The sequence below is a fragment of the Cervus elaphus genome, chromosome 30 (genome assembly GCF_910594005.1).
Source record: "Cervus elaphus chromosome 30, mCerEla1.1, whole genome shotgun sequence".
Lineage (NCBI taxonomy): Eukaryota > Metazoa > Chordata > Mammalia > Artiodactyla > Cervidae > Cervus > Cervus elaphus.
The window spans coordinates 83,088,658-83,112,729 of NC_057844.1; the positions used below are offsets into that span (position 1 = coordinate 83,088,658).

The following is a 24,072-nucleotide window of genomic DNA, read 5'->3' on the forward strand; positions in this document are numbered from 1 at the left end:
AGGTGGAGGACCTGGTGGGGTTCAGGGGCGTCTGTCCCTGGAAGGGCCCACGGGGTCCTGTTCAGTTACCAGCTACCCCATCTTGTGCCTGTAACACACGTATGGAGCTGAGACAGAACCAAATAATCACAAACTATCCTGAGGAGTCTTAAAACCCTGTGGGACTTTGCATTCTGTTTAAAGCACATCCGTGTGTAATAGTAACTCCATGTCTCATTTTCCCTCCCCCACATTTTTAAGCCAAATCGTAACTTGAGGAAGGTGCCTCCTGGTGCCGTTCAGCCTCTCCTCTCCTCCAGCCCCTCGCAGGAGAGCCAAGAGGCACAGAGGGGTCAGCAGAGAGGGTGCTGTCTGTCGGCCAGGTGCTGGCTTGGAAACCTTAAACGCGCTTCAGTTCCCGTGTATCACAGATGGGCACAGTGATAGCTCTGCTTTTCAGGACTGATGTGAAGATGAATGGACGTGCTTCCGGAACCTCCAGTGAAGTGTTTGACACGTATTTTCAGTTCTCACCGGCTCTCCTTTTGAGTCCAATTAATCAAACAGTGTTAACCCACCTGTTGTTTTTAACATGGTCCAGCCTCCATGTTACCGTCTTCTGCTCTGTGGTGGGACAACAGCTGGAGCATCCCCTGATCTGTCAAGCTTTTGAAAACAAAACAGCAGCGATCCCTGGTCCCACAAATGACACACCATTGATGCTTCTGTCTCTGGCCACATCTCCGTGTTGCCGAATGCTACCGTTCCGAGTTCTGTATGAGCTAAGAGGATATGATAAAAGCAGACTGTCTGAGCTATAAGTACATGGTTTTCAAGACATAAACGATGCCATGAAAGACCCTGAAGACTGATATTCTAAGATCTGAATACCGGGAGTGTGTGTCGACTGAAAACGATGCAAGTGTGAGAGCTGTGGGTTATTACTTGGCGCAGAAGGAGGACTGCCGCCTGGGAGACAGCGCCACGGCTCGCTCTGAGGGCTGCTGCAGAGGGCACTGGGGGAGGCCCATATATGAGATGTTGGTGAAGGGGCAGCTTGACGCAATCAAGCGCCTACTTTACAAAAACTTTCCTGCTAGTCATGAGGAGCTGATGGCACCACAAAGGGATCCAGGGCTCTTCAACATCTGTGGAGAGGCAAGGATTGGGATCACGAAATTGGTTCCTGAAAACGTCTGTCCACCTGAAGTCGTGTCCCACCCGTTTCCCTGGAGCACAGAGTGCCTCAGTCTCCACGCTGAATTCCCCTCGGCGGGTCCTGAAGGTCCGCAGCACAGGGCCGGGCCTCCGCAGAGGCAGACGGCAGAGGCCCTTGTGTCTGTTGCTCTTCAGTTGCTGACAAACGCTCTTGGCACGTGCCAACCTGTAGTTGACGTGCGGGACCATCAGTGAATAGGTGACAGAGTCTGAAGCTGTCAGATGAAACACTTATCATCTGTGATGATAAGCACAGATTCGTCCGGGTGGGTCTCAACCACGGTGTTGAGATTAGGGGGAAAGCATCAGTGGAGCGTGGCTAGTCTCCAGGGACCTCAATAAACCGTGGCCCACAGTCATTCTGACCTCTTTTCAAGTGTTAAAACCACATGGAAACACATGTGTGACTGTTAACCTTCAAGTGATTCACACTGGGAGAAAATAATCCAGAAGTGAGAATTATGATCTTTTTAGCTGTTTATTACTTTTATCTATCGGAGAAGAACAGACAAGTATATTTTACAGTTTAAAATCTTCTACATGGTTAATAGCATGTGTTGTAATTTCTGAAAATGTTCCTTATTTTGTTTGACTTAGTTATACATCTGATTAAAGACATTCATTAATGACCAAGCATGCTGAGTAAAGCTTTCCACATATGCAAGATAACATTCTTTCCAGGAAATACTCCTATTCTATGTGTACATTGCAATCTGAGTTTAGAAAGCATATCACACATAGTGTCTTATTTAATTAACATAAAGTCATCATGAAGGAGAAATGAAGAATTTTTTTATTTCTTTTATTCCATTTTATAGATAATAAAAGTTTAAAATGTCATCAGAAAGGGTCAGACAGAGCTCTGCTGCACTCTTGGTTGTAGGGTTTTACCAGGCATATTTTTCTAGGATTCTTCTGTCCTGTGTGATATTATTGTTGTTCACTTGCTCAGTCTTGACAACCCTTTTGCGACCCCATGGACTGAGGCACGCCAGGCTTCCCTGTCCTTCACCATCTCCTGGGGCTTGCTCAAAGTCCTGTCCTGTGGTTTCATTATTAAATGATTTCGAAGGGGAAAAAAGTACTTTTAATGTCTAAAAAGTAGGCTTTTAGTTTTTTTTTCCCTGATACTAACCTTTCCATTTTCATTAGAGTTTGGCTGTTAAGACCTATATATTTCTAGTGAAATCAACCCAGGCCTTACTGAAAAGTAGGAGGTTTGTAAAGTTTGTATAGAAGACATTGAGGTCGAGTTTTTTGTTTTTTGTTTTTTTGCATCATCCTCATACCAACAAGTTTTCTGATTATTGAGGAAAATGCAAACAGTCTTCAAGCGTCACTCTTGCCATCAGGTCAACTGCCCTGGAAAACCCCCAGTTTGGATTGGGTTTCTTGTTACAGACTTAATAGCCCTAAATTGCCCAGATTAACTCCAATGGTTCCTTCTGCCCAGAATTTAACTGCTTCATGGAGTAGGTCAGAGCTGCCGTAAATTCCCACCATAAAGACACACAAAGTGGAGAGATGCTGAGGTCTAAAGAAATATTTGAATTCTCCATAGATGGAGTTTATTAACTGATTAACTTGCAAGAAAGTGGAAAGGAACTGAGGTGTTTTGCTTATTTGACTCTGTAATGTTAATGAGAGCTAACTGTTCTTTACAAGATGTCAAGTAACCACTCTGAATGGAATTCTATCCTATGTTACAAGCGGAAAAGAAAAGATGACACCAGCAAAGATGGATGGAAAACTTCTGTAAGAACAGGAAGAATTAAGATGGGTTACAGCTTCTTATCATTAGGACCTTTTAGTCACTAGAATTTTGTGCATTTTAAGCCAGATGGCTCTGACCATCCTAACCCAACCCCTTGCTGGCATGGTTGCCCGTGACCTCTTCCTTTTGGTCCAAGGCCCCACCCCGCAGCTTGCCTGTCCTCGGGGAAAGAGGGAGCCCCGCTGGAGCTGGCCAGAGCTCCCCAGGGTCCTCAGCCGCTTCCCTAAGCCTCCCGTGGCTCCTGCGTGCCAAGTCTCTCGGTCATGTCTGACTCTCTGCGACCCCACGGACTGTAGCCCACCAGGCTCCTCTGTCCCTGGGAGTCTCCAGGCAAGAATGCTGGAGTGGGTTGCCATTTCCTCCTCCAGGGGATCTTCCCGACCCAGGGATCGAACCCTCATCTCCTGTGTCTACTGCATCAGCAGGTGGGTTCTTTACCACTAACGCCTCCTGGGAAGCCCTCTGCTTGACCACAATGTCCCTTGTCCACAGCCAGCAGCCTAGAGTCTCAATCCATTCCTCAAGTCCGCCTCACCTCATCACCTGAACCTCGACCACGTTCCCTCCTGGGGACACCGAGGCCATAAGCAGGGGTCCCTCCACTCCCTGAGACGTCCGGCCACTGGACCGTATCCATCGCCCGACCCGAACGTGGGAAGGGAGCGTCCTTCCACTGGGCCGAGGGGCCTGGAGGCCAGACCCTCTCCCTCCTCCTCCAACGCCTCCTCCCTGTCTTTTCGTCTTCTCTGGTCTGTATGTGCTTCTGCCTCACCGTATAAGCCTCCTGAGGTCTCCCCACTTCTCGCCCCATCCCGTGGGCTGTTTCACTTTGACCCCCCATCCCAGCCACGGTCAAGGACGTAGGAATCCTTTCAGACCCCTCGTCCACACCGACAGAGTCTGCACCTGCCTGCTCTCACCCCCACCCCTTGCCCCTACGGCCCCTTCTCCATCAGCTCTGTCTTCATCTGTAAAACGGGCGCCTTCTTTCCAGGGTGTGATTTTAGTCGTCTGGGTGTTGATGACTTCCAGGGCTTATTTTCTGGACTTCTCTGAATTTTAGATCCTTATAGCTGATTATTTCTTGGAACACCACATGAGCTTCTAGCAAGTAGTTCAAAGGGAGCAAACACAACTATGATAAACTACGTCTTTCTCTCTCAAGAACGCATTCCTCCTCTTGAGAAGCCCCCCTGATTGAATGAGCCCCCCTCCACCCCGCTTCCCCAGACGGAAACTTACAACGTGTTATTGACGCCTCTCTTTTCTCCCTTCCCATGAACAGCCAGCCCCTCCTCTCGCCCGCCTGCCTTTCTATCTCCTCCGCGTCTCTTCACTGCTGGTCTCTCACTAGACCTGCTGGCTCATTTCTTTGCCTCATCTCTTCCCAGGCCTCCCTCGTAACTCAGTCGGTCAAGAATCTTGCCTGCAACGCAGGAGATCCAGGTTGGGAAGACCCCCTGGAGAAGGGAATGGCAACTCAGTCCAGAATTCTTGCCTGGCGAATCCCATGGACAGAGGGGCCTGGCGGGCTACAGTCCCTGGGGTCGCAAAGAGTCAGACGTGACTGAGCAACTAACAGTTTCAACTTCTCTCTTCCTTTTTGTGCTTTTTTTAATGAAAGGAATAAATCAATGAATTAATCATTCACCTCGTAATTAAAAGATATTGACGAGAAGAAATCGTAGATTGCTGTCCATTTAAAATCTTGGCTACACATACGAATTACAAAGCATGCGATAGAATCTGCTAGATTTCTATATGAAATACACAAAGCACTCTTGACCTTCTCTGAGGAGGGGAGCCACTCAAGTGAGAACCAAGGAGAACAGTGTAAATACATTCTGGTACAACAGGAACCTTTCGTTCTTCCTTCTGGAAACAGCGCGTGCTCTTGCGGACCAAAGCCTTATAAATAACACAGGGACACAAGGTCCAGGTGATTTCCATTATTCGGGAGACCAGACGTGGCTGAAGCGACTTTTCGCCGCTGGGGTTTGTTGACGAGCCAAGCCATAAACCTGCCTGCTTTTCCTCCTCACAGGTATTTGCACCAGACCCTTAGAGAAGATACATCAACAGCAGAGCGTTCTCTGAACAGGGAGAAATTTGCTATTTTGAAACAAGCCCTGAGTGTAATTGGCTTCAGTAACTTGGTGAGTCATGCGGTTAAATATTCCACTGAGGAAATCAACCCTCTGCTAGTTTGTAAAAGTTATTCATTCAAAAACATTCCTCTGCCTCGTGGAGCTTGCATGCTGATGGGAGAGAGCTGTGAACAAACATTATGCCCAGGGCCACAGGGTACCATGAAGATGGGCTGCCGTCTTCAAGAAGGCGGTGGAGACCTTTTCCCACAGGGACCACGTGAGCAAAACAGATAAGAACTTGGCACTGGCTGACTCAAGAGAAAAATGGCAGATGGAAGGGACTGTCTGCTGCCAAGTACCACTCGGGACAGGAATCTGATCATTCCATTAAACTATCTTCTTGAATGCTATGCTTTATTTTTTTTTAAATTCTTAAAGAATTATCAAATACCTCCAAAGCTGAAACGTATTATGTAAAGTGCTTAAACCCGCTGCAACGCAATGGAAATTTCCATAATCCCAGAAATGTTCTAGGTTGCATTGTACAGTAGGGCAGTCACTGGCCACTTGGGGTTGCCGGGCGTGGGAGAGGAGGCTAGTGAGACTGAGGATGTGGATTTTTAACTTTTTTTAAACGTTTTAAAAAAATTCTGATCAGTTTAAACTGAGATTGTCTTGTGAGGTTAGTGTTTACTGAATTGAATAACATAGGTCTAGAGAACAAGAGATGTGAAGTGTACTCAGCCATTTCAGTCTTGTCCAACTCTTTTCGACCCCATGGACCATAGTCCCCAAGCTCCTCTGTCCACGGGATTCTCCAGGCAAGAATACTGGAGTGGGTTGCCATTTCCTCCTCCAGGGGATCTTCCCGACCCAGAGATCAAACCCACGTCTCCTGCATTGGCAGGCAGACTCTACCACTGAGCTGCCAAGACCTAGGAAATTCCCACAGATCTCCTTGTCTTATGCATCATCTCCGTGTCCCCGACATTCATTATGGGGTCACTTTAAATGAGAGCCAGTTTCTCATTAGCAATCAACATAAGATTGCATGGGTAACTGGGATGCCTGTAGTTCATGAGCCAAGATTTAGTCACAGATTGAATTTTTTTAATCTTAAACCCAGTATTCGTTGATCGATTTGGGTCCCTGTCTTTCCCCTTGGCTCACGGGGCAGCGAGGGGTGGAAGGGGTTGTAGGGTGACAGCAAAGGAGGACAGAGGAGGTGGGGACTCACCCGCAGTGAATAGCTCTGGGCACCTGGCCCCACGCCAGCCTCACCCATTCAGGGACTGGAATTCTAGGAACGTGCAGTCATACGGCATTCTGTTCTTTGTTGCTCCGCTTGTCCAATCTCTGTGTTTCTTCTTTCCCTAACTCCTACCACTTGTACTTTTCAGGCTTTGCATTTGCTACTGTTGGGGTTTTTTGGGTTTTTTTTTTTTTTTTTGGTGCTGTTACTACTTTTCCCTTCCTCCATTTATGTCTAAAATCTCTACTCACTTATAGGAAACTGGAATAGAGAGGTGGGTAAGGAATCATCCCACCAAATATCAGCTCCTTGGAAATAGGGCTGTAGAAACCCATGACTGATCCTCAAAGGCAGGGCACACAAAATACGTCTTCCACATAAGGGGCCAAATAGGGCATCTAACAAGCGTTTTGGTTAAAGAGATACTTGCGATTTGAACCAAGACCGAAAGGTGATGATCATCTTGATCCTCAGGTGTGACTGAGATGGTGACAGATTTAGTCCACCAGCAGGGAAAGATCAAGTCCCCTTAGACTGGGAGGAAGGTACTTCTGGCAGGACCCTTGAGTCAGAGCTCGTGAGTGTGGTTCCGGGAGACCTGACCATGAAGATGACCGCCCGCCCCCGCCCCCCCCAGGCCTCCATCACCGGCCAGACGACAGGGGGCTTGCTCACCGCAGGCGGACACAGAGCAGCAGCCGCCGCCCCCTGCTCGCAGGGCAGCTTGTTAGCATCACCACACTGTCACTCAGCTCAGGCGGCTTCTCACCGTTCTGTCTCCATCACGGTACGGAACTGCGAGAACCTTGATGACTGGACGGAGAGTCTTCATGTCTGTGTCCAGGAGTGTCTCTCTCTCTCAGGGCACTGGGAAATTTAATGAGGAGTTACTGGATTTATTTAAAAACGGGAGAGGGAGCTGTCATCCTGGATTTATTTAAAAACGGGAGAGGGAGCTGTCATCCTGGATTTATTTAAAAACGGGAGAGGGAGATGTCGGGTAGCTCAAGGAGCTTGGAAAATGTTACTCAGACAGGCACAGATCAATAAAATCTGAGGCCCTAATTTGTGATTTGGAGGCTACCAAAAACATGTCTAAGTAACCCTGCAGTCATAGAGGATTATACCTGAAAATGACAGGTTATCCTTTTCAATGCGCTCATTTTACAGCCGTTAATAATAAAACTGTGCCTTGTCATGAAAACTGGAAGTTCAGGAGGAAATTCACGGATGGCCCAGGGACCACACTGTGTCAAGTCTATGCCTATAAAGCAAATGAGAATTGTTCTTAGAAAAAACTCTCTCCGGCAGGAGCTTTTCCTGCCCAAAATACCAATTAGGAAACCGGGAATTTATTGGGAATTTTTTTTTTTTAATTGGGAATTTTTAAGGTTACCATTGCTTGCTCTGAAGGGGATGTACCCATTTTTACCATTGATCGGTGGTTCCCTTATGGGACATTCTCAGTCTGAAAAAAATCACAGCCGCGCATCATTATTTTTTAACCTACTTGGAGGTTTTCCAAAGGACCGGTCTCCGCATCTTTCTTTCCTAAGCAGCACTCTTTTCCTTCTCTGTTGGCCACCCGCGTAGGAGGTGGAGAACCTGTGCGTGATTCTAGCAGCCGTGTTGCACCTCGGCGACGTTGGCTTCACCGCTCTCTCCGAGGCCGACTCCGCGCTGGTGTCTGACCTCCAGCTCCTCGAGCAAGGTCAGTGGAACTCATGGACCAGCGATGCCTTGACGTGCAGTTCTCCAGGCTGGCCAGTAGATGGAGACACAGTACAGAAAAGTCAGGGGGAATCGCGCCCACTTTCTGCGGGAGTGGAATTCAGGGCGGGCGGTGGGGAAAACAAACCCAGATCCGCTTTCTTCTTTTGTCTTTGTGGTCATGTGAGTTAATAAGAGGCACGTTGATGTCCCCACGCTGCCCGCCTCAGTAACCGTGTTGATGCTTTGGCACGTGATCGGGCTTATTTATATCATTCCGCGCATTCTCCGCCCCACCCCTCTACCCTCTATGGAGGGCATATTATTAACTAAACATTTAAACAGAACATAATTGCTTCCCTTTAAAGATCTTGCCAAAAACCTCTCTCCTTTGAAGTGGCCTTGTTAGTCACCCCCAGCTTTTTTTTTTTTTTTTCAAAGTAACCTTAAAACCAGATAATGATGATGGTGGTGACCACCATTATCTTCACCCCATATCTAAGTGATTTAGCCAGGAATTGGGGGTAAAAAGCATCCTGGGCTGTTAGTAAGGGTGAGGAGGGGAAAATCCTGCAGCAGCTTAATGCTGAGGGCCCGGGAACTCCTCGACGTTTTAATCGAGCTGTTTCTGTAGTTGAATTTGCCGGTTACAGTGATAGTTCAGTGTCTTTAACAGACACGCACCCTAATGGGTCTGTACACACTTCTCAGTTCTAAATGCCAGTTCTCACTGTCAACATGTGTGTAACTTGATGCTTTCATTACGGCTTTAATTTCAGTGGCTGGAATGCTGCAGGTATCTTCGGATGAGCTGGCCTCTGCTTTAACCACTGACATCCAGTATTTTAAGGGTAAGTTTTTCTGTACTTTGCCTCCCACCTTGGTAAACCTCTGTATGCTCCTGAGAGACCGTTCTGGTGAGCCGCTCACCTTTTTTTAGGTAATGGGTCATTTTAGACAAAGTCGTCAATCCAAGAGGATCTGTTCAGTTAAACCATCGGCTGTGTCTGTGTCTGTGGCAGCAGCCTGCCCTCCTCCTTGGCGAGCACCGTTTTCCCTCCGCTTCATCAGCCGGAATAAGAGCTGCTGCCTCCTGGGCACTCGTGAGCTCAGGGGAGCTGTGGCAGGTGCTGTGAGCACTGGAGTTTTTAGTTGGCACACATTTTGCTAAGGCATGAATTTAACTCTTCCCATTTTTAGTTCAGTCGCTCAGTCGTGTCTGACTCTTTGCGACCCCAGGGACTGCAGCACGCCAGGCCTCCCTGTCCATCACCAACTCCCGGAGCTTGCTCAAACTCATGTCCATCCAATCGGTGATGCCATCCAACCATCCCCTCCCCTTTCCACTTTAGTGAATGAGAAAACTAAGATTCAAAGAGGCTAGATAAACTTGAGCATCGACTCCCTAATAAATGGCGTGCTTGGAATTAGACTCTGATGCCGTCCAAGTTCATGGGCTTCCCGAGTGGCTCCGTGGTGAAGAGCCTGCCTGCCCAGGCGGGAGACACAAGAGATGCAGATTTGATCCCTAGGTCGGGAAGATCCCCTGGAGGAGGAAATGGCAACCCACTCCAGTACCCTTGCCTGGGAAATCCCATGGATGGAGGAGCCTGGCGGGCTGCAGTCCGTGGGGTTGCACGCAGAGAGTCGGACGTGACTTGATGGGTGGACACACACACACACCGTCCGACCCCCGAGATGGTCTCTGTGGTGTCCGTCTGCACGCAGTGTGCAGAGAGGGGCTTCCCCAGACGTCCCTGTCTCACTCACTGGAGCTCATTGCCTCACCAGCCTGCCTCTGCATTGTAGTTTTGAGGACTCCTCCTCCATTGGATTTTTTTTTTTTTTCTTTTTCTCAACATCACTGCTGTGTGTTTTTGTAATAGCTGGCAGAGGCTGCATCTGTCAGAGTCGTGGTGCGTTGGTCGCATCTTCTGACGTGTGCGGGTGTGGCGGGGTAAACAGCCCAGCACTGTTGGCTTCTGATCAGGGACGGCCCCGTGCTCACTGATCCTCCCCTCCTCGCCCTCCCAGGAGAGGTGCTCACACGGCAGCACACCGTGGCGATGGCTGAGTTTTACCGGGATCTCCTGGCCAAGTCTCTGTATGGTCGTCTGTTCAGCTTTCTGGTGAACGCGGCGAACTGTTGCCTCCACGGTGACGAGGAGCCCGGCAGGTAGGTGTGACGGTCACCTGATCATGTGTCTTCCCGCCGGGACGACTTGACCAGGCGCGCTCTTAAAGATGCTTCCAAGTCCAGAGTCACTAAAACCTTTCATTTTAGTGAGGTGATTCTACTTCCAGGATTTCGCAGACTATTTTTAAGGGATTTGAGCCTCCCCAACCCCCCCACCGCCCCCCCCCCCCCCCCGGGTGAATTAATCAATCATGTCTTGTGCATAGAGACGCAAATGCCTTCTCTCTGGGCTGGAGGCACACATGGCCTTTTGAGCACCAAGAAGTATTAAAAAAGAGTATATGTCTGGGAAGAAGACAGTTCAAGCACATCTGAAGCCCTGCAGTTTGTTGAGACACCCATGACTCTCTAGACCCGATTGGATGCTGTGTTTCAGCTCGGTCGCCCCTCCTGTCTCCTTCCTTGCTTTGGGGGTTATTTGATGAAGCATCTCTATGGTAACCGTTTTGACTCCTGGCCTCAGTCATCTTTAAGCAGTAGCTTTTCGGGGCTGTTTGATCATCTAAAAATGATAGATCCCCCGGCACCTTGTCAATGGAAAGCTTTGTTAGTATTCTCGACACTAATAATGACCTTGGGCAGGGCAGGCCACGGGAAGCGAAATCGCACCCAGGAGGGTTTACGTGTCTGCTGGTCTTTGAATGCCGCATCCTGAGGCTTTCTTTCTTGTCCGTACAGACTTCACCAAACTCCTGAGAGCCGCTCCTTTTAGGGGGTCCCCGGAAAACATTAGCATGGCCGTGTATTAACGGGAAAGTTCTTAAACACATGCAGACACCTCAGCAGATTCCAAGGACAAAGGCATACTAAAGTTCTCACTAAAACATACACGTAAAAAGACCCTGAGCATTGATCGGCATGTTCCGTGTATGGTCTGTGACTTGAGGGTCACTGTCGTGTTACCTGCATTTAAGCAGGTAAACTGTAATCTTGGGTGTGGTGCGGACTCTGGATCTTGTCATTATTTCTTACTATCAGTTATTTTGTGATTTCCCTTTAAATATGAAGACAATTCACAGAATAGTACTAGTAGGCTAAGACTACCAAATGCGTCTTGTATACAATTATTGGCTGTTCTGCTGAAGCTGACATTGAAAAACTTAATATATTTAAGTCCAGCTGCATGTAAGAACTTTTAGGAAATTCCCATTTGCCATTTAAATCTTATAGAGACTTAGATTACAGAATTGGAAAAGCTGACACAAAGTCTGGACTTCTGACTGCACACGTAGGGAAACATAAACCTCGGAAAACACTTCATTTCCGTTTCAGCGGGAATACGGCTACTGTGTCAAAGTGCAAATTTATGATGTAAGTCTTACCTTTATGTTTATTTACTAAGTGAATGAATAAAGACAGGGATTATTAGAAAAGTAGAGATAAATTAATGTATCAGAAATTTGACTTCTAAAAGACAGTATTCTCATTTGAGTCATAACTCCCATTTTTTTTTTCTCTCTTTCACCAATGACTCACCCAAACCTGAGTTTCAATACAAATATAATGCATAGAAAGGTTGTATTTGCAGTATTTTTAATTCGTTGAAATTCATGGAAAGCTTATAGATTTACAGACCCATTTCCTAAGCCACAGAGAAGTCTCAAAACTTGGATAAACTCAGGATAGACTTTTATTGTTTATGAGTCCTCAACTTTCTAAAAGTGTTGTAATTATGTCAGAAAATCTATATTATCTACATATATCTGTATCTCCCTGAGGTTAACATGGGCAGGCACCCTTTACAGTAACAGGACATATTTATCACACTATTCAATTTTTGTGAAATTTGCGAGAGAATAAATATAAATAAGATGCACTCTAACAAGTTGTGAGGGGAAAATAGGCAGATGACATGTTTGTTCCTAGAATGCTGAGTTCATTTTCTGGATCATAGTAGAGTAGGTACAATATTAATAAGATTATACATTTTAAAAAAATGTAGAATTTTGTACCTCAGTCCCAAATAGGTTTATCATCCCTGTGATTATGAAATGAGATACAGATTCTTCCTGAGGTGTAATGAACAATAATAACTTGGAAATGTTCAAATGATAACTCATTTTTGCATCTCCCATAATTGGACCTGTTTCCCACTGTCTGCATTTCATTTCCAGGGTTGAATTATCAGTGTTAGATTTTAAGTTATTTTTTTTTTTCCTGCACCGACATCATCAGCAGAGTTTTGGTATTAACATGCCTACTGAGAGGCACCTGTAATTTAGAGTCTTGGGGAGGCAGAGAAGTTGTGGAAACTTTGGGAAATTTCTTCAGACATAGAAACCTCTAGCTTATTTTTACTCATTTTCATCATGAGTTCTGAATACAGTGGTTTATATATATGGGGACACCTGAGAAATATAACCTGTGGAACAGCCCCTTTTTACCAGAGAAGTACCTTAACAGTAAGTATTGATAGATGGAAGGTTATAAGTAGATGAAGTTTAGGAGATAGCTTAGTAGAGGAGCAATGAAGACACACTTCATTCATTCATTTATTCACTTATGTCTCCGTGATCTGGAATCCACATTTTTGGAGAGCACAGTTTGGCCTGCAGATTATAATACAGTAAATAAACTGAGTTTCAGGCATACATATGGAGATTTTTTTGTTTGTCACTGAGCCTTTGAAGTCTTAAAGATGCTTATATTACATTCTTTTGATATTTTAGTTGAGCTAAACATAGACGTGTAAGTATTTATGATTAATTACTTCAGTGAATGATAGAAGATTCGGAGAGCTCTCCAAATGTCGTCAGACACCAAAGCCTCCGGTTCACTTTGACCCCTTTCCACCCTGAGTTCTCATGTCTCCAGGCCGGTTCGTCTGCTCAGCAGCTGGTGGTGAGAACTCTGGTTGGTTTCAGGGGTCAGCACAGTGCCGGACTCAGCGGGCTGGTTCCCCAGGAGCATCTCAGTGGCCGTGCCTGGAAAGAAACTTTCCTAGTTCATCCGTGGAGATGCGAAGCTTGGGAGAAAGAGGCAGATGGAGGAAACCCTAGGTGTAGTCCAGTGTCCTTGTTTTATGTTGATTCTGTAATCTTGCTTGTTTGGAGAATAGCAAATAAAGGAAATAACTGAAGAATAGGGATGTTGCTACTCAGGAAGATCCCCTGGAGGAGGGCACAGCAAGCCACTCCCCCAGTGTTCTTGCCTGGAGAATCCCATGACAGAGGCGCCTGGCGGCTGCAGTCCAGGGGGTCGCACAGACTCGGACACGACTGAACTGCAGTAATGACAGTGTCGCCACTCGTGTGCGCGGCTGGGATCGGAGGCTGAGTTTAGAGGAAGCAGAGATGCTGGGTTACCGCTGATCAGTATCCACGCCCCTCCCCGCCTTCCCTTCTCCCTTGACACGTCTGTGACACGTTTGCAGAGTACTTCCTGGGGTCCAGAGCGCAGTTTGTGGGCTTTGATTGTTGGAAAAATAAAGTCCATGAGGCTTAGTAACCATGGCACTTCCCACTTGGTGGGGGTTCCTTGAGGAAAAAGTCATGTCGTATCCTTGCATGGACAGGTGAGTGAGTAGACAGAGAAACTGGCCACGTGGTGGAGGAAGCATTGGATGAGGGGGGAATCTTGGGATCTCTGAGATGCCAGCCCTGTGAGCACTGGGAGACAGGTGGCTGGTCAAATTGGGATGAAGGCTCTGGGCTTGGAACATCAAAGTGAACCTGCCTCTCATCGGGAGGCAGGGGTCACTGTACCAGACCAGGAACTGTCCAGAGGCCTTGTCCTTCGATCTGTAGATTTAGATTGATCCTGGAGAGAGAAAAAAAAGGCTGTTGGAAAAAATATACCACTTGTGAAATTTATCAAACTATCAAATCCTCCTTCTCCCCCCAGTCTAACTGTAATGTGATTAAGTCACTGGAAGAAGTGTAGAATAGGTATACCCGTCAGAAAAGCTAGACTATTTTAAACAGAGATTGAAGTCATTTTAAGTGTTTTTTGTTTTAAAGTCCACACATCAATGCAATGATTTAATTCTTGAAATTATCAGGAGGATATTTTTGGTATCTTATCCCATTTCTAAAATTCACTGTTGTTGTTCAGTCACTAAGTCATGCTCACCTCTGTGACCCCATGGACCACAACGCACCAGGCCTCCCCATCCTTCACGATCTCCTGGAGTTTGCTCAAACTCATGTCCATCGAGTCAGTGATGCCATCCGACCATGTCTTTCTCTGTCGTCCCCTTCTCCTCCTGCCCTCATTCTTTCCCAGCAAAGGGGTCTTTTCCAGCGGCTCATCAGGCCAAGAACCCACCTGCAGCGCAGGAGACTTGGAGATGTGGGTTCGATCCCTGGGTCAGGAAGGTCCCCTAGAGAAGGGAATGGCAGCCCACTTCAGTATCCTTGCCTGGAGAAAATCCCATGGACAGAGGAGCCTGGAGGGCTACAGTCCAGGGGGTCGCAGAGAGTTGGATGCGACTGAGCGACTCACACTTTCACTTCTACATTCATATGTTTTAATTTATAAGAAAGTGATTTTGTAAGTCGGCATGGAATGTCCTGGGTCTCCAGAGAGATTTGCATCAGTGGATCGCCACATGGCACATGTGTTCCCCAGCAGTGTGGGTGAGTCATTGTAAAGGATGGTGGTGTTCACAGCGGGTCCTGGCGTCTCACAGCCAGCACCTCGCTCTCGACCGAGACGGAAGAGCAGAGGGACGTGGATTTACGGTCCTGTTGGGGTGTCAGGTGGGCACACTCCCCTCCAGCGTCTGACAGCACGAGATGCATCGAAATGCATGCAGCAAATCTGCGCTCGTGAGATTGTAGCAAGCAGTGTAAGTTTCATATTCAGAAAAATGGCACTTCTTCACTAGGTGAGACTTGTTTATCTTTCCTAGAGGCAGCTGGTGTTTCAAATGGGGAAAGAGTAAGGATAGCCTTGAACAACTCTAGAGGCTGGTTTAAAACCAACCCAGGTCAGGATTTTGGATCCTATGTAGCTGGTCTGAAGATTGCCTCCCTGAATTGAGTGAAAGCAGAGCTCTACATTCATGCTCTGAGATGAAGACAAGGTGAATTCACTGGGCTAAGTGGATTTATGACTGAAGTTTTCATTTGGGAATTCTTCTTAGCTTTGTTCTACTGAGAACTACGTGTGTATACCATTAGTTATGAATAGTCAGCAGTATGTATACACATTGGTTGAATTTCCAAGGATTTTTAAACAGACTTGATTGTTTTGCGGTATATTGTATTGAAATGATATAATATACATGATGCGATATAATGAATTTTCTTTATGATTTCCATTTTTTTCTTGTTGATGCAATCAGATAGCACTTAATGTACTTATGAAATATTATAGTATACTTAGACTTTTTTTAAGGTCAAAGTCCAGTTTGAGAATCTGATGAATGGAATAAATACACAATTTTTCATATAATTTTTTGGGAGACTCTCAAAAAAAAAAAAAACCAACAATAAACAATGTAGCTGGACTGTACTAACTTCTTCATCTGTTGATTAAATAAATTGATAAATTCTGAGATAATACTGTCAATGTGGTTCATAGTCTTCTGCTAGTTTTTGAGGATTTTTACATCAAATAATTTGTTTGTAATGATTTTGTTGTTGACTTTTTTTTTTAATTAGAAAATTGACTTTGTAGTTTTAGATATAGTCTGTGATGGTTAAAAACATACACTGAGACACCCCCTGATAGATGTGATTTTTACTAAACTAATATGAGGGTAAGAACGTTAATCTTTTTAAGATCATTTTCAGTGAATTAGATTTGCAGCTGTAACTGAGTGTTTGTCGAGGATCTCATCCGTCAGGGACAGGAAGTCAATGTCTTAGTTTATGAAACTCTCGGGGCTGAAGATGGATCCCTGTCCTCTGCATTACAGACAAAGCATCAGAAACATCTGGATTCTGTTCATGCCCACACTGTTAGCGTACATCACCTGTAAATGTGAGTGCTTTACCTAGCATCTGAGAACAGTTTCCAAATTCTATCTACAGGTTGTTTTAGCTTTTTGTGCAGCTGGATTTTTCATGCTTTCTGCACCATCTCCTCCTATTTCCCAGGATGCAAATGTCTAAAAATTCAAATCAGGGGTGTGTGTGTGTGTGGTTATTTTTTTCTGAAGTTGTTTAAACAAAAGATTTTTTTTTAAATAAGTGTCTATGACTTTTTTAAAGGACTGAATGTAGCCATCAAGAGTTACAGATGGTTCCTACAAAAGTATCATCTGTTTCCTCTTTTGCAAGGAGGTCAGTTTGGTCAGGTTGCTTCTTTGAGTTTGAATTTCGAGGACTAATCTCCTCCAGTGGCCACATCACCGGGCGCATCCCAGGTGACTGCAGTCACTCTTTACTGGGACTTGAGACTCTCCAGAGGGCCTCGGCGCATCCCCCACGCCTGTCCCGCCTGCCTCGGCAGAGATGGTCACCTTCGTCTTAGCCTATGGTCTGCTGTCTCTCTCTCCAACCCGATGCATTAAGGTGGGCAACTTCCTCCTTCCTGAGTCAGAGGCTGCAGAAAAGTTTTTATTGAAAAGAAGCAACCCGGTTTGTCAGATACCTGCTCGCTCCCTCCCCACCCCCGGCCCCGTGCCTGCCAAATCTGTAATGGAATTCCTGTGACTGTCACCTCCCTCCGGGCTTAAACACCTTTCCTCTTTGGGACCGTCCACCAGCTGACCTGTATTCATTCCCAGTAGTGCAGGACAGGGCTTGATGGGGCTGTGTTGACCATTAAGAAGCGGAAGAATATCAAAATTAAATACTTTTTAATTTAACCACACACATCTCTCCCGTTATACTCAAGGAATTTCAGTGAGGAAGAATTTTTAATGCTTACTCTGGTATTCTTGCCTGGAGAGTTCCATGGACGGAGGAGCCTGGTGGGCTACCCACCATACGGTTGCAAAGAGTCCGACACAAATGAAGCGACTTAGCATGTGCAGACACAGAATTTTTTAAATTAATTAATTAATTTTAATTGGAGGATAATTTCTTTACAATATTGTGGTGGTTTTTGCCATACATCGACATGAGTCACCCACAGGTACACACACACACACACAGGATTTTTGAGACCAAAATAAATTAACTATCTGAATGGTAAACTGGGTGATCAGAAAATGAAGTAAGGAGAACGATGTTTAGAAATTAAATGTCTTTTCACCGTTATTTTGATAACAAAATTGGAAATTAATTTCCACCAGAAAACATCTGATCATATTGATATATTTAACATCACTTATGAATCCTAAGTAGCATCTCATTCTGCTTCTCTGTGCTCATTTCAGACACAAAACTACAAAGCAAAACCTGGACCTGAAGCAGAGACTGAATGTGTAAATAAATCTGATTCAGACCCAAGTATCTACTAATTAGTTTTATCTTTCCCTCTTAGAACTTTATTAAAGTGATTATATAGGTTTAAGTTCTCTGATGGATATTGCAAATCCAAAAGAAAGATAATCTGAAAATTTATACCAACACTCGTAAGTAATTAAGAATTGGTAAAATGATGTTTTGTACACTGCCTTATTAATTATGATGTAAAACACTTCTTAATAAATGAATTTATATTGTTAACTCCCAGATGCCTCATAGAAATACTAAAATACCTGCTGTGCATTTGTGAGAAAAGGAAAATAGACTTTTGATTTTTTTTTTCCCATTTAGCATGTGATAGCTTCCTTCATTAAGTGTATTTGGGGGAGGTGAAAGATTTAATAATCAGGAAGAGCCTTACCTATTATCTCATATGATTAACATTTGCCACTTTTCCTTCAGAATTTTTTAACACAAGAGAAATAGAAAATCACAGCTGAAAGCTGAAGTTACTTTTGTGTATCCTGCATAAATCCATCCCTCTCCTTCCTGCTCAAAGACAGGAAGTCTCTGTCATCGATTCTGTGTAGATATCCCACAGTTTTAAAAATTCATCTGGATGTTGGTGTTTCATAACAAGTGTGTAACATCGTGAGTCATCAAGAAGTCAGGAAATGCTCTCAGACCCTACCTTTAGTGCTGCAGTCCCCTCTGTAACTCCACGCGGCTTTTGAGATTTAACGGTATTGACACCTAGCGAGCTAACTCATTCTTGGCTTCTGCTGCTTGAATTCCCCTGCAGAGAAACCACAGTGCCCGCATCTGCTCACATTTGCATGGACAAGTGCTTAGGTCTCCTCCTGCTCAATTACAGTGTTGCATCCTCAGATACCTGTTTAGAGTTTTCCCTGGGGTATATATTTAGTAGCAGAATTGTGGGGAGAGTATTAACCTGCATTTCTCTGAGTACCAGTGAGGTTTTACACGGCAAGGCAGGTTCTACACTGCCCCCGTGGTGATGTGCTCATGAACGCGTGGTGGTCGTTGTTCAGTTATATACAGTGGCCTGACTCAGGGACTTAGCATAGTCATTCTTTTCCTACTTCAAGGCCATCTTACATTTCCCCCGCAAACTTGAAGATTTTCCATACATCAGGAATTTATTTTTGTTTATATGAGAAACTGATTTAATGTTATATTTTGGATGGATATTCAATTATCCCTATCTCATTTATTAGAAATACTTTTTTACCCCCTCCTGATTTTTAATCTATTTGACTTAAACTGTATCAGTAATATATTGTTTTAATAAGTAAGTTCTCATAATACGTTCTTATTTTTCTTATTTGTTTTGGTTATCTCTGGATGTCTATTTTTGCATATGAATTTTATAGTCATTTTGATTCAGTCCATTAAAAAATTCATTTGGGGTTTTGTGGAGAAATATATTTATAGATTAATATAGAAAGAAATAGCCTTTTTAGACTGTTGATTCTTTGCTTTCACAAATATGAAATATATATATTTTTTCTTCTATATTTCTTTCTTCATACATTCTTTAATTTCTTCAATATGTTTGTGTTTTTTCTATCAGTTTCTTGCATATTTTTATTTTGTTCTTTTCTAAGTACTTTGTACTTTCTGTTGCTGTGATGAATGCTCTTTTTCTATTATATTTTAATTTGTTTATTGGGATACTCAATCTTGAGTTTCATATGTTGATCTTATATCTAGAAACCCTGCTGACTTTATTAGTTCTAATAATTTTCCAGTGGAATATCTTCATGAAAATGATCATAGTTATCTTGTCTTCTTTGTCTTTTTTATCATTCTGTTTATTCTTATTTTATTGCATTGGCCAGCACTCCCAGTACAGTGTTGAAAATTTGTGGTGATAGTAGACTATTCTTGTCTTGGTTTCAAATTAATGTTAATATCTCTAAATATTTGTCAGTGAGTGATCTGTTTAGGTAGAGTTCCAGTAGATAATCTTTGCTGAATGTTTTCAACCATAGATGGATGCTGTTTTGTTGAATGTCTTTCTTTTATCTAGTAAGATTATTTCTCCTTTTCTTAGCTTATGTGGCAAATTTTAGTGATGTAGGTTTTTTTCTTGTCGAGTAATTCTTCATTTTCAGGATAAGTCCTATTTTGGTCATGATGTACTAGATTTGATTCTCTAGTCATTATTTTGGATGTTTGCATTTATTTTCATTAATGAGATAAGATTTTTTTTTATAGGATCTTTTGATTTTATGTCTATGTTGTTGTTTTTGTTCAGTGGGGAAGTTTTGTCTGACTCTGCAACCCCATGGATTGCAGCACACCAGGCTCCTCTGTCCTCTGCTATCTTCCAGAGTTTGCTAAAATTTATGTCCATTGAGTCACTGATGCCATCCAGCCATCTTATCCTCTGCATCTATGTTTAAGGATAAATGGAGAGCATTCTGTTTTTCTTCTCTTCTAAGATGTTTTAAATGAAAATTATATATGCCTTGAGTGTCTGGTGAAATTCTCCCAAAAAATTTTTGAGGAGGTGAAGGGAGAATTGACCTATGAATACTATCTTAAAGTTTGTGGGTCTAATCAGATTCTTTTCTCTGTTTTTAAAGTCATATATATTTTCTAGAAAGTGGTCCACTTTAAGATTTTTAAGTACATTTACCAACTAAATCACAGTTTCCTTCTGTTTATAATCCTCCAGTCAGTATCTCTTATAATTCTAGTTTGACAGCTTACAGTCCTGGTATTATTTATTTATGCCTTTGTCCCAGTTTCATTGACATGTCTTGCTTAAATTTGCCTGTGTGAATTACCTTCAAAAATCAATTTATTTGTCTTATTGTCCTTTCTCATGTTTATGCTATTTATCTGACTAATCTTTGCAGTTTTATGATACCCTATTTTGACTGTTTGAAATTTTTTCTCTTTTTTTTTGATCTGACTTCCTCACTGGAGTGTTTGTTCCATAGTTTCTGATGATTTTGTTGACCTGAGTGTATGAAGTATCTTCTGAGTTCTTAGTGCATTCCAGGAGATTTGTCTGTAGCTCTTCCTTTGTTGTTTAATTCTAAATATTTTGTCTTTATTTTTGTTTCAGAGATTAAATAACAAGCAGTTTGTCAGAAAAATAAATTTGGCATACCGTGTTTTTCCCTCCTTCATCCAAATTGGGAATTTTTTCCCATTAAGTAACGAGATTTCTTTGATTCTTTTGAATATGGTAGGAGTGACTTCTATTTCTGCATAGACATTTAAATCATGGTACTTATTGCCATGACAACCAAAACTACACAATTTAGCAAAATATCTAAGACAAAACCTGCTTTCTAAATAATTCTCCTTCTGCTCCATTTCCTTACCAAAACACCCATATGTATAATGATTTCCTAAAGAGCTATGAACCTTTTCTCTGTAATTGCACATTTTTTTTTCATTTTTTTTGTGAGATACATTTTTTTTTAAATAAAAGGATCCAGAGAAATAAAATCTGTGAGAGGTTTACCAAAGTTTCGTGTATATTGTATTACTCAAAATTGTTTTAAATACTTCATAATAAATATAAAATGATGGTTAAAAATTACCATCCTTATTATAAAAATTACCACATACTATGGACACAATAATATTTAAATACAAATATTGATCATGATAATGTGATGAATTATTTCAAGAATAGGTCAGCTTATCAAACCAATAAAGAGTTGTGTACTTTTCCCTAAGTGCATGTGTTTAGGAGACATGGGGGAAAATCTTTCAGATCTATGAGACTATGGCATTTTTAGTACCGAACAGTGGTGCTTTTCCTTTTCGATAATGACTATTATGTGATTTGCAAATATTATTTGAGGGCCAAATAGATTTAATAACGTATGTAAGAAATTCAGTGATTTATTAGGCTAATAAAAACCCACGTGCCTTCTCCTGTCGCTCTGTCTTGAGCCAAGAGGGCAGAGGCTACAGCTTGTCTATTTTATATGAAGGGTGAAATCCATCGCTGTGCTAGCAATGCCTGCGCTCTTGTTTCATTTCCCGCTGGGGAAATGCGTCTGGCCTCTGCTCCACCCGCTGAGAACCTGTGCTGCTGGGTGGAGTTAGCCCAATCGGTACGTGTTCAGCTCCTCCGCGCCTGTCATCGGCGCGCACGGGCAGTTCTGCCGGAGTAAATGGCGCAGCGGCCGTTCGGAGACAGAGCAGGATGCCCCGGTCTGGCTGTCGGTGACCCTGCCGCTCCCTAAAGAAAACACCGGCAAGGAAACCTCCCTGCAATTTAAACGGGGTGTGCCTTGTTCTAATACCATTTTCTCATGGAGGAGGATGAGCTTTTCAACGAAACGACATTTTCAGTTTTTGTCAGCTCCAAGCCTTTAACTTTTCTCTCTTGATACACCGCCTTGTTTAAAATACGCTTTCCAAACCTGGCTTCTTCCTAGGTGCAGATGTAATAGGTGGTAATGTGCATTTATTGTGGTTTTTGGAATTTTTTTTCCCAATTTTTTGAAAAAATTGGAAAATTACCTGTGTTACTTTTATTGGAAATTACCTATAAATGAGCTAGGCTTTGAGCCAGGGATTATTGCAGCTAGTGTTGACATTAGCGTGTGGAGTGAATTATTGTCTCCTCTCTTCAGATAGGGGCTTCCCAGGTGGCTCGGTGATAAAGAATCCGGCTGCAATGCAGGAGACGTGGGTTTGATCCCTGGATCAGGAAGATCCCCTGGAGTAGGAAATGGCAACCCACTGCAGTATTCTTGCCTGAAGAATCCCATGGACAGATGGGCTATAGTCCCTGGGGTCACAAAGGGTGGAACTTGACTGAAGCAACTGAGCATGCTCTTCAGATAATGAAACTGGAGTTCAGAGAGGTTGAGCAAGTGACCCTTGTCACACAGCCATGAGGAATTAGTGGGCTTGGAGTATGAACCCCACATATCAGACTCGAAACCTGAGTTTTTCCAAAAACGTCTCCCACATTGAAATGGTCAGAAAATTGATTTTTTTTAAAGAAGCATAGTTTTAAAGCTACCTTTAAAAAATATAAATGGTTTCTTTATTTCCTCCCAAGATGATAATCTAGAGTTAACATGTCTGTCCGTGGACATGTCCCTGAGGATAACCCTGCCCTCTGTCCCTCTGTTCTTTGCATCTGGGTCTCTGTCAGCCAGCAGTGTGCTTTGCAGAACGAGGTGCACCTTTCAAACTCCCCATTTGAGAGGTGAGCGAGCTGATAAATAAAGTGAAGCAGCATGGGGCAAAACTGCCCCCAGTTGCTTGCATCTCTGCATCCTTGCCCTGTCCAATTCCGCTCTGACACTCCTCTCATCAAGAGGTTAGGTCTGTTCTCTCTGCCTCTGTGTCTGAGCTGCCCCTGTGTCTTGCTGTAGCCAAGCGAATACAGCCAAAGTGAAGATGCGCCAACTCTAAGGCCTCACATGGGTCCGCTGGTTCCCTGTCGTTGCCCCTCACGCGTGAGCCCAGGCTCTTCTGCGAGTGGGGAGAGATGCTGTGAGCCAGCCAAGGGCTGGCCAACCCCAGGACCCTTGGGTGGGGGGCTGTCTTAGACCTGCCAACCCCCATCAGGCCACCCACACTGACAAAAGGATCTAGAACCATAATTAGGACTCCCTGTGTTGTTTGGTCAGTGAGTTTTGGGGTGGTCGGTTACCAACAATAGCCACTTGCTACAAGTCACTAGCTAGTTAATTTAATTTTCATAAAGGTTCTTTTGAACCTCAAGTCTCGAGTACATATAATTGAAGGTGATTGTTAGAAAGACAGGTGTCCGTTTCCTGGGTGGTCTGAGGGATTCTGAGATGACTGTTGATTCCAGTTCTTCCAAACATTCTTCTCTGTCATCTTCTGGGGGGCAGACTAATCACAAACCTTAACAATTTCCAAAATCTACTATTAACTGGCAAAGATAATCCAAAGTGCTCTTTAAAATTTAAATAGCAGGAACCTCATAAAAAGAAGGGTTTGTACTCAGACAGAACTATTATGAAGGGAGGAAAGGAACCCTATTAAGAAAAGCATGATAATTTTGCAGTCTGTGTGTGGCAAGTCAACAGGTTGTATACCTTAGACTTATACGATATTGCATGTAATTAACTCTTAGTAAAACGGGTGAAGAAAGAGAAGAGCATAATCAGTGAAAAATGAAGCAGCACTTTTTACTGTACTTTCGGCTAGTCGGTTGAGATGTTATATAGATCTCATTTTTGTGGATGTTCAAGATGGTAGTTAATTTATGAATACAGCAATTTTATCTTTTAACTCAGTTTTAATTTTTTTTAAAGGGAGTTGGAAATCGAGAGATCTAGGTTTCTATTCTAAGCTTGACACTTAGCATTAATGAAATCTTTAGTGAGACATTTATGTCTTGTGAATCTTAATTTGTTCAACCTCTGAAGCTGTGATAATCATATTTCATTTACTTACAAATGAAGGGTGTTGGCTTATCTCTCTGGCTTGGTTTTGCTTTCAGGAGCTAGGATTCTATGATTCCTAGTCAGGATATTTTGGAAGATGTTCCCCCAGCGTTCCGTTGCTCA

The 24,072-nt window shown here is 43.6% G+C and overlaps 1 protein-coding gene across 3 annotated transcripts in view; it reads left to right on the forward strand.

Moving 5' to 3' along the window:
• MYO16 (myosin XVI) overlaps positions 1-24,072 on the forward strand; it is a 504,859-nt gene that overhangs the window by 298,848 nt on the left and 181,939 nt on the right. For all 3 annotated transcript variants that reach the window (XM_043891888.1, XM_043891887.1, XM_043891889.1), the window contains 4 exons: positions 5,016-5,127; positions 7,907-8,024; positions 8,803-8,874; positions 10,058-10,199. In XM_043891888.1, coding sequence (XP_043747823.1) covers positions 5,016-5,127; positions 7,907-8,024; positions 8,803-8,874; positions 10,058-10,199 — 444 coding nt within the window. The remainder of the gene's footprint in view (positions 1-5,015; positions 5,128-7,906; positions 8,025-8,802; positions 8,875-10,057; positions 10,200-24,072) is intronic.